The 11,428-nt window shown below is 43.5% G+C and overlaps 1 protein-coding gene and 1 long non-coding RNA gene across 2 annotated transcripts; both read left to right on the plus strand.

Annotated features, from left to right (window-relative positions):
• Window positions 1-933, plus strand: Or2a7 (olfactory receptor family 2 subfamily A member 7). Its single transcript, NM_001000844.1, has one exon. The coding sequence runs from the start codon at window positions 1-3 to the stop codon at window positions 931-933; it is 933 nt and encodes a 310-aa protein (NP_001000844.1).
• Window positions 934-6,940: 6,007 nt separating this feature from the next.
• On the plus strand, window positions 6,941-10,115 carry LOC120102160 (uncharacterized). The gene is made up of 2 exons (XR_005503331.2): window positions 6,941-7,437; window positions 8,079-10,115. It is a non-coding gene; the product is annotated as an uncharacterized LOC120102160 (long non-coding RNA).
• Window positions 10,116-11,428: the final 1,313 nt, after the last annotated feature.

Below are 11,428 nucleotides of genomic sequence, written 5' to 3' on the forward strand. Positions count from 1 at the left end.
ATGGGAAACAATATGACATCAATCACAGAGTTCATCCTCCTGGGGTTTCCACTCAGCCCAAGGATGCGGATGCTCCTTTTTGTCCTCTTCTCACTGTTTTACACCTTCACCCTGCTGGGGAATGGGACCATCGTGGGGCTTATCTGCGTGGACTCCAGACTCCACACCCCCATGTACTTCTTTCTGTCCCACCTGGCCATTGTTGACATTGCCTATGCCTGCAACACAGTGCCCCAGATGCTGGTAAACCTCTTAGATCCAGTGAAGCCAATTTCCTATGCTGGTTGTATGACACAGACTTTTCTCTTTTTGACATTTGCTATCACAGAATGCCTTCTCCTGGTGGTAATGTCCTATGACCGGTATGTTGCAATCTGCCACCCACTCCGATACTCTGTCATCATGAGCTGGAGAGTGTGCAGCACCATGGCAGTGACTTCCTGGATTATTGGTTTTCTCCTGGCCTTGATTCATCTGGTGTTACTTTTACCTTTACCTTTCTGTGTGTCTCAGAAAGTGAACCATTTTTTCTGTGAAATTACAGCTATCCTCAAACTTGCCTGTGCAGACACACACCTCAATGAAACTATGGTCCTGGCTGGGGCAGTGTCTGTCCTTCTGGGACCATTCTCCTCAATTGTGGTCTCTTATGCATGTATCCTTGGTGCTATACTGAGGATCCAGTCAGGGGAGGGGCAAAGGAAAGCCTTTTCCACCTGCTCCTCCCACCTCTGTGTGGTCGGATTGTTTTATGGTACCGCCATTGTCATGTACGTTGGACCCAGACATGGGAGCCCTAAGGAACAGAAGAAATATCTCTTGCTGTTTCACAGCCTTTTTAACCCCATGCTCAACCCTTTAATCTATAGTCTCAGGAATTCTGATGTGAAGAATACTTTGAAAAGAGTGCTGGGGACACAGAGAGCTTTGTGACAAGTTTATGCCATCATGTTTTAACTGTGACAGAGAAAGCTATCAAGAGGGTTCTAACCATCTAACACATATATGCATTACCCTTACTTAGCATTGACTATATCTATTAGATAACTGACTCAGTAGTTGTGGAAGGAATTCTAGAAATCTATAATTTCAAACACTAACAATAATAAATGGTGGTGTATTAGTTCAAAAAATTTTCAAGGCCACAATTTCAGAAGAGTTCCTTTCAAAGACTCTATAAGTCATGATGCCATGTTCTATCACCCCAAAATACTGTTCCAACAATAGGCCTTCCAGAAGACTTTAAAATGCCTTTTGCCATGGAAGATGGTGAATGACTTCATATTATGTTTCTTTTTAAGGCTTGCATCTCTATTAGTTTAGTGAAAGCTAAAAATTCTTTGTGGTTGAAAGGAAGAATTCTATTGTACTTTTTCAGGCCCTGGCTTTAGCCAAAATTGATTGTTGTGCCATGTTTTTCAGACTCTTAAGATTTCAGAAACAGGGGAGTTTGAATGACTGCTTGTGGCTCTTTCTGAAAATCCATTCTAGGACAAATAAATCTCTTCTCTCTGTGACTCTCTGTGTCTCTCTGTGTCTCTTTGTGTGTCTCTCTCTTGGGTCTCTGTCTCTGTCTCTCTCTCTCTCTCTCTCTCTCTCTTTCCCTCCCTCCCTTCTTCCCTCCCTTCTTCTCTTCATCCTTCCCACTCTACAAGGAAGCCTCTACAGAGGATGTAAGTCTGAGCCCAGTGACTCCCTTCAGTACATACGGAAAGTGGGGTCACTGACTGTTTCTATTGTTTAATATGAACCTTTGGTGAAAATGATTCCAAGCATCTCTTGTTTCTTGGTCCAGCATGCCTTAATAAACCTGGTAGAATGAGCCAATTCAGTTTTATAATCTCCCAAATATTTGTGTGTGTGTGTGTGTGTGTGACAAAACAAATTGTGTGTGTGTTCAATGAAATGGTGACTTCTTAGCATGTAGGAAACTCTAGTTTGAAGCTTTTCAAAAGGAAAGTGTGTGTGTGTGTGTGTGTGTGTGTGTGTGTGTGTGTGTGTGTTGTGTAAAAAAGAAAGAGACAGAAAAATGTATCAGAGGTTTAAAATAAAATTGATTTACCTGAAAAATCTCAAACCCGACAGTTTTGGTGTTAGTGAAGTGACAGTTGACTGAAGGCTAAATGCTACAACTTACCTGGGAGGAATTAAAGCTAAAGGAAGTTTAGGTAGGACCTGCCCGTTATGGCTATAACACGCAGCACCACTTGTTATGTTGTAAGAGGCTTACTTCGTTTTTTTGTTTTTATCTTTATTAACTTGAGTATTTCTTATTTACATTTTGATTGTTATTCCCCTTCCCAGTTTCTGGGCCAACATCCCCCTAGCCTCTCCCCCTCCCCTTCTCTATGGGTGTTCCCCTCCCTATCCTCCCCCCAACAATCATGTTCACTGGGGGTTCAGTCTTGGCAGGACCAAGGGTTTCCCCTTCCACTGGTGCCCTTACTAGGCTATTCATTGCTACCTATGAGGTTGGAGCCCAGGGTCAGTCCATGTATAGTCTTTGGGTAGTGGCTTAGTCCCTGGAAGCTCTGGTTGGTTGGCATTGTTGTTCCTATGAGGTCCCGAGCCCCTTCAAGCTCTTCCAGTCCTTTCTCTGATTCCTTCAATGGGGGTTCCGTTCTCAGTTCAGTGGTATGCTGCTGGCATTCAAGGCTTACTTTTTAAATGATCCTTTTCCTGGCTTAAATTTCACAATATATACATCCGTATATAGTTTCTTAGCATTGTCAAATGCTTTACCCTTAAATCTTAAGGTAACTTTACAGTGACCAAACAGTGTTGCAATGGAACTACGTCCTAAAAGAAATGCTTCCACAAATGTGCTATTTGGTTAAATGCTTCCTCTTAAACATGAATTGTTTGATGTCTACAGCTTGAAGATGACATGAAATATAACAAAAGGAGTTGCATTATTTATGAATGGCCTTTAAAGCACCAAGATACCAAGGTTTTCCTTTAACCAGAACTATTATTTCTCATTGCATATGCTTGCAGTCACAGGAGTAAGCAGAATTGGACCACAGACTGTAATACACTAAAAACTGGACAATTAGGACAAATTTCTCCATGATGTCATGCTATAAGAAGCTAACTTGTACAGTCTATGATTAGATGACATAATAACACTGGGACATCTCTATATCCAGTAAACATAGTAGAGTATGAATGGTTAGAGAATATCTTATGTGGTATCTTAAGTACGAGCTTCCATAGATAAACCGTACTTTCTCAGAGCAAAAAGGAGAGGGTCTTTTCCTTCCTCCTTTGAGAGCCTGAACTCAAAGTCTCTTCACTTCACAGAAAATTATCTCTATGGGATGTTTCTGCCCTAGAAGAAAGTCCCCAAAGTCATGTCCTTAAAGGCCCCATGGGATACATTTACACCTTCTCGGACTCCCCAGTCCTACCTGTACTTCCTTACAAGCTCCCACAGTACCTTCCCATCTTGATATTTAACTTGGGTCTTATTTTCCCACTTCAGCTATACCCCAAGGAACCCAGGTTCCACCAAGGAGAAGCTAAACTTCACAGTGAATTCTAGGAACTCAGAGACTGGTCCTGTCTTCTGACAGGATTACCAGAACCATCTGGAGATTGGGAACAGTGCAATTCTGGGAAACTTGTGGGCAAATAATGCCAAGTATCTGAGAACTGTAATGAGAGCTGGCATCTCAGGAGTATGCTGGATGGCTGTGTATGTTTCCTAATATGCATTCTACTGGGAGTGAGAATAGAGATAAACACAACAGTTTGTCTCTGCTTCCCAGCAAAGGTGGGCATGCATGAGTCTCATGACCCTGTGATCCCTCAAGCATTGCCAACTAGCTGAGTCCACAGAGAATAAAACCTCCTTTCCTGAGGATTCTGCCGTATTTCAGAAATGCACAGCAGTGAGGGTTCTGTGGCCATATAGAAGCCCTGAGGAGACAGGACTTGTGCCAGCTTCCCTCTGATTCTCCTTCTGAGATCCTTGGGTCATACCCTGAACTTACTGTACCTTTAATTTCTCCCAGACAAATTGTGGCATCTAGCTTTTACTCAATGGTCACTCCACTGCTACTTTATGGGTGTAAATGAACTATGTAGAATAATTTTCTTACTTAACAAAAATTATAGTAGAATAATACTTTATGGAATGATGCTCTGCATCATGGGATTGCTACATGTCAGTTATTTTTAAATGTCTATCTAATCCTTGTCAACATTGTCAAAACATATACTGTGTTTATACATTTGCTGCAATGGAATATAAAGCCAAATGATTACTAAGTGTATTAACCTTTTATACTAATCTTCCATTGAGCATAGCTTTATAGACATACTCAGACACCTAGAATGTACTCAGTGAATAATCTTCTGTAGTACTGAGGAAGAGTCCTTGGGGGTAGATATGGAAGAAAAATGGAAAAGACATTGTGTGTCTAAAGTATCACAACAAAGAGAAGGGTGAGATGCCCAACTATACATAAGTTTTCTTTTCAGAATAATTTTATATCTAATGTTTGTATCTAAAGTTACTTTTCTCTTTTCTCTCTCTTCTCTTATATTCTTACAGAACTTGGAACATAGAATGCACTCAACAGATAATAATTTCCAGCCTCCGAGGAATTATGAATGGACTGTAATTTGAGAGTGGTTTTCTACTGCTTGCTCATCCAGGATAATCTCTGCCCCTAAAAAAACCATTTGCTACATCAATTCTCACTCCTTAGGATAACTTGTCAAAGACTATGTTTACAACTATGCAAGCAAGAAATCTAATTAATTTTGATTCTTCCTTGTTACTTACAAATGAGAAGGCTTCTTTTGAACTGGACAACTGACAAACAATGTGAAGCTGTTTTAAGAATTCTGCTTTGCCCATGACTAATACTGTAGGGAAGGGGATGATGGTTCATTAAACTTAGAAATTTAAATGTGTTTTTGTTAAGATTGCTTTTGACAATGTGTAACCAACGCATTCTGATTGTTATCTCCTCCCACTCTCTCCTATCCTGTGGGCCCAGGGAGCCATGGGACCAAGAGGAGCATGCCTGGATCCCACTCTTGCACCATAACCCAAAATCTCATCCTGAGGCCTGCAGGAGTAGGATGACTTCTCCCCACTCTGCCCTGAGCTTGCATGCCCCTACACACATAGTCCTGTGCCTCCCGTCTTTACATCACCAGAGAAGCTGGCAGCCTGGTTAAACATCCTTTCCCTTTATAAGTGCATGTCTAGCACTCATGGAAATTAGGCATCTACAGCACCCTGGCCTCTGCCAATGACATACACTCATCCCCAAAGGTTGCCTTTGTTAGACCCTATAAATTGAACCAGTTCTCTGAACCCTCAACTGTGTGTTCTTTCTGTACACTCCACTAACCAAGATCCTACCTGCTAAGCTTCCTTCCCTCCACTCCAGCCTGGTACTAGAATTGGCCTGACTACCCTAAGGGAGAAGCAACCATGGGTGCAGTCCCTGACAATAGCAATCTTCTCATTTGTACTCAGAGACCTGCCTCAATATGGGACAAACATCAGTGTCACTATCACAGGAAACACCATGGCAGCACATTCTCCTCCCATTCTGTACTTACATGTTTTCTCTTTCTATGTGTGTTGTATGTATGCTCATGTGTGTGCTCATGTCTGCAGGTCTACATATGTGGGAAAGTACATGAGGATAACACTGGATGATGTTACATAATGCCCTATATAAATATATACACTGTTAAATGAGACAGGGTAATTTATGTTCAGGCTTTATTTAAGAGGGAAAGCATAATCGTTTCTCACCTAGGCCCATAGGAAGAACCTGGAGAGAAGTGTGGTCAGGCCTCTGTTACCTCATATAATAGCTCATTGCCATGGTAAAGGCAGTGTTGGTGTGAGGGAACTCAGTGGTGGGCTGGGATTCAGAAGGAACTGCAGGTGTGTTGGGCTGTGTTGGGAAAAATTTATACAGATTCCTGTGATGAGGTCATGATTAAACTGTAGTGTGCTATACTGGGAGATAAGAGGCACAATGTGATCCTTGAAGTGAACTTTAACAGGACCTGTTCTAAAGCAGAAATGGTGTGTGTGTGTGTGTGTGTGTGTGTGTGTGTGTGTGTGTGTGTGTGTGTGTGTGTGTGTACATGCACCCTAAGGAACTTGCCAAACAAGTACTCATGTAGATGACAGCCACAACTCACTAGAGAATAAGCCCAGGGAATGATCACACCCAGCCTGTACCACATGAACAGCCTCCAGCCTCCAGACTGGTGCAGGATGAAGCTCGGCTGTTGTGGCCTAAGTCAGGGACAACTATCAGCTATGGCAGCCTATACTGTCCAGGGCAGGTAGGAGATGCTCCAGAGTCCTATTGTCTGGTGCTCTGAAGTGACTTAGCTTCTTTACAGCAATAATCTTTTATGCCCAGGGGTTTTCCTTAGCTTGACTGAAAGCAGGGACACAACAGAAAATATTCCAGCACTCTAACTAACCCTGTACACCATACATAATCATATTTAAATTGTATGCTAGTGTGCATGCTCTGGGAGTGTGTATACGGGAATGCATGTGACTTCAGGTATATAGGCATGCAGAAAAGATCAGGAACAAGGACCTGAATGCCAGTTATAAGGGCTCAGTGAAGTTCCTGAGGTGTTTCATATCTAACACCACAGGAGATCTGTTAAGTAGCCAAAACAGCAGTGATACAAGGGTGCCTGCCGACTGGTATGCTATATATATACTGAGGTAGAAGGCACTATACCCATGCCAGGAAGAGAGGACTCTGGAAGAAACTGTCAAGTTAGCACCTGCTCTTAAGACTCAAAGCTCAAGCCTATAAATGATCAACTACTTACATCACACCACCTCACCCCCATGTCATCCTCTCAGGGAGCATATGCTACACAGGTACATAGGAAGAGCTTTACCAGAACCTTTTCATTGGCTTCTCTAGACATGACCGTTCCTCGAAATAATCTTTATATTCAACTCATGGGTCCTTCCCTTCATGGGTATAGACCTTGATATTACATTCTCCATCTAATTTTCATATTCATATTAATAAGGGGTGTTGTTGTGTTTGTGAATGAATGTGTATGTGTGTGTGTGTGTGTGTGTGTTGAGAATCATGTCAGCTCTTTCTTTAGTGACCTTCTCAGAAGTCATTGACTATCATGAGGTCAGGGAGGGAAACTTCATGAAATGCTTTCTGGGAGATCCTACTAAAAGCTGTGTTTAATGGTGGTGAATGGACTGGTTGTAGGACAAAGTTTCAATCAATATGATACCAGTTCAAAAGACATTTCTGTGCCTGGACAGCCTATGAGCTTTTCTAAACAAAGTGAGGCTTGGCCTTTGTGACCTCACATAAGGGTCACTGTCCAGGTTATGGGTGTGTCCTAGTTCTGAGGGCAGCAGAGTCTATTATAGAAGAAGGTGCCAGGGGTCCCTTTCAGGTAAGTCAGTGCAGAAAATCTTTGGGGAAAGACCCAATCTCACATCAGTACATGTACTTTACAGGGAGAATTTTGTGAAAGGGGTGACCAAGGCACAGTTCAGTGTCTGAGACAGATACGATCTTGAGAAGAGTGGTAATAGCAAGGACTAGGGGGGCTATCCTCACAGAGCATGGTCTTGGATGGCACACACACAGAAGACCCATCCCATACAGGAAAAAGAGGCTGTGTGAAGATCTGCATAGTCTCCAATGCCTTGTCAAGATATTTGGAGGACTAACCTCTATACTCCCTCCTAACTTCTTGTGAGGTTTCATCATGGGCTCTCACTCCAGAAGGAAGGAAATGCATAATGGGGCCTTGATTCTCCTAACTTAGAAGCAACAATCTTTCCACATGAGTTCATGGATCCTGTCTAACACAGGCACAGACAGCTTCGCAACAGGGAAGGGCTTTGCCAGCCAGCTTCTTTACCTTTGTATTTATATGATGTATACTTTGTTTCATGTAGATTGTGAGCTCAGTGTGTCAATGTCTGAGCATATTATCCAGAGGAGGGTCAATGATGTTCTGAGTACATTCAAGATGCCAGGGAAGGACACTAAATATTTTCTTCTATTGATACCTGTTTTTTTTCCCAGGAATATTGGCCATAGATGATGGCTAACAACAAAGTAGTTTTGGAAAAATATGGACTCAAATGTATGCTGTACTTCGATCCCAAAAAGAATCAGATACCTTGACCCTGAAAATCTGTGGACCTACATAGGTGGGCCCGAAAAGTAATAGGCCCAGAAAAAAAACAAAAAACAAAAACAAAAAAAGTATGTGTCCTGGCCAAACACAGACCTTGAAGGAGTCCATGTCCAAAACAAGTAGAGATGCAGGTTTGGGCAGGTCCCTGACTATGAAGAGGCCCGAGCCCAAAGGAAATAGTGATGTGGGCCTGGGACTTTCCCTAACCCTTGAAGAGGCCCAGACCCAGAGAAGAAGAAATATGGGCCTGGGCCAATCCCTGACCCTAAAGAGGCCTGGGTCCAAAAAAACATGATGTGGGCCTGGGCCCATCCTTACCCCTTGAAGAGGCCTGGGCCCAAAAGGAAGAAATATGGGTCTGGGCTAATCCCTGACCCTGAAGAGGCCTGGGCCCAAAGGAAGAAGTGATTTGGGCCTGGGCCTGTCCATAGTTGTTGAAGAGGCCTGGGCCTAAAGGAAGAAGTGATGTGGGCCTGGGCCTATCCTTACTGATTGAAGAGGCCTGGGCTCAAAAATAAGAAATATGGGCCTGGGCCAATCCCTGACCCTCACGAGGCCTGGGTCCAAAAAAAAAGTGTCATGGACCTGGGCCTATCCTTACCGGTTGAAGAGGCCTGGACCCAAAAAGAAGACATATGGGCCTGGGCCAATCCCTGACCTAGAAGAGGCCTGGGCCCAAAGGAATAAATGATGTGGGCCTGGGCCTATCCCTAACCCTTGAAGAGGCCTGGGCCCAAAGAAAAAGAAATATGGGCCTGGACCAATCTCTGACCCTAAAGAGGCCTAGGCCCAAATGAAGAAGTGATTTGGGCCTGGGCCTATCCCTAGTCCTAGAGGAGACCTGGGCCGAAAGGAAGAAGTGATGTGGGCCTGGGCCTATCCCTAACCCTTTAAGAGGCCTGGGCCCAAAGAAGAAATATGGGCCTGGGCAAATCCCTGACCCAGAAGAGGCCAGTACCCAAAAAGGTGATATGGGACTGGACCTATCCCTAACCCTTGAAGAGACCTAGGCCCAAAGAAGAAGAAATATGGGCTTGGCCCAATTCCTGACCTGAAGAGGCCTGGTCCCAAAGGAAGAATTGATGTGGGCCTGGGCTTATCCCTAACCCTTGAAGAGGCCTGGGACCAAATTTGATCAGGGTCTTGGCCTTTCCCCAACCCTTGAAGAAGCGTGGGCCCAAAGGAAGACGTCTTGTGGGCGTGGGCCAATCCCTGACCCTGAACACGCCTGGGCCAAAATTAAGAGATGGAGTCTTGGACTATCCTTAGTCCTTAAGAGACTCAGGCCCAGAGTATAAGAGATGTGGACCTAGGCCTATTTCTGAACTTCAAGAAGCCTGAGTCCTAATCAAGAATTGGCTATAGATGTAGGCTAGTTCTTCAAATACCAAGGCTTGAGGCAAAAGATTATTGCCAATCTCAACCATTTCAATACAGTTTGAGCCCAAATGTAATATCTAAATTGTCTTGTATTTACTGTTACTCAAAGAAACCTTGTCCCAAACAAATAAATGTGGCCAGGTCAAGCCTAAAATGAAACAACACTGTGGTCAGTATACCATGAAGTGGTCTGATTCAAGGTCTTAATTTCAACTGATACCATGACTATTTATGCCTAGGCCATACCCACTACTCTAGGATTATTGGGCACAACCACCAGAGGTTCTGGTACAATAATGGCAAAGACCATAGAGTGACATCAGAGGGATCCTGGCAGCTCCCTGACTACAGAATACCCAAGGTCCAACTTAAATTCAATTGTGTGTGAGCTACTCTCTCCCTTTTTAAGATCGTTGACAACTTTCACTACAAGGAAGCCAGGACCACACCAAGGTCTTGTAGTCTTACATCATTCTTTAACAGACATTTCATACTCCAGCACTGTGTATATAGTTTTCAATAAATACAATGTTCATCTGCTACCATGTCTGTTCCTGAATTGTATATTTTGGCTCTTGTATTTCTGAATGATGGTTTTCAAACCTCAATTGAACTTCTTAAAACAGGTCGTGATGGTTACAACAGCAAGTGTGGGTGTCTAGCACTAGCTCATCTCTTTCTCACCTGCTGTCTCCGTGTGCAGGGCACACATCTTAGGCTCACGCCTCATCCTGAAGCTGAGTGCACCTCTGTCCATGGTTTGTGTCTTTGCCTTTAGTTGGAGTCTCCTAAGGAGACTAAAGAAAGGAGCCAAGTAAGCAGGAGCCCTCGCCTAGTGAACAGCAAATGTGCTATGTTCCTTGAAATGGATGAGTTAGAGATCAATACTTTGCAGCTCTGGCCTAGTCCCTGATCTTAGGAAGTTTAGAAGGCAGATTTTCTGGCATGTTCACTATCCAGCTGCATGCATCTCTGCATCCCATTCCCATGTTATTTGTCAATGTATGTTGTTCACAGTGCCCCTGCGTATTTGTGTGGGGTTTCTGTGGACATCATCCTGTGGCTTTTTCATGTGCTGGTAAATATCTCTAACTTGGGTATCCATGATCACCAGGCTTTTCTTTCCCATCCAGGTCTGATTAACTCCATTTCCCATATGTCCTTTCCCTTTAGAGATATGCGTCCATCAGATGACACGAAAAGAAAGGTCAATGATCACATATTTCACTGGCTTTTCCATAGACTTTCAGGTAACATTCTAGGGAGGTCCAAGCTGCAGTTCCCTGGCTGCTCCCATTCCTCGACAGAGACCTGCGGATTCTGAATGCAGTGTATTTGGGCCAGCATCAGAGGAAAGAGCATTAGCAGTTAATATCACAGAGTTAGAAACAGAACAGACTTTTCAGGGATGGAAAGGGCGAATGATTCCTAAAAATACTTGGGTCTTCTCACCCAAAGCTCTTATCACATTCATTGTTGGAATAGTTTTTATATTATTTTCTGACTATTGATGGATTACTTTGGGGATGGAAAAATGGTGATAGACTCCACCAGTGAGCCTTAGGGGTGTGCACATGAGGGTCCTGCCACTACATATGTGAGTTTTTTTAGCATGGACTGTAACCTAACAAATAAGTAGCCTGGATAAATCCTGAAATCAAAGGAGCCTGGATAAAACCTAACTGTGAGAACTGCAGGACAAAGCCTGATAGGAAAGCAACCCAGCCAGAACATGAACCCAGAGCAGCCTATGACACATTCTCATTCAGGAGTCAGGGACCAAACCTCATTCCTGAATAACCGGAACGAACCAAGTCCGCAAAGGAGACAGGATGTATCCTGAAACCAAAAGTCT

The sequence above is a fragment of the Rattus norvegicus genome, chromosome 4, assembly GCF_036323735.1.
Source record: "Rattus norvegicus strain BN/NHsdMcwi chromosome 4, GRCr8, whole genome shotgun sequence".
In the NCBI taxonomy this organism is placed as follows: Eukaryota; Metazoa; Chordata; class Mammalia; order Rodentia; family Muridae; genus Rattus; species Rattus norvegicus.

What these genes read in the sequence shown, in the direction of transcription:
- Or2a7 (NM_001000844.1), top strand. Translation starts at nt 1, where the DNA reads ATGGGAAACAATATGACATCAATCACAGAGTTCATCCTCCTGGGGTTT.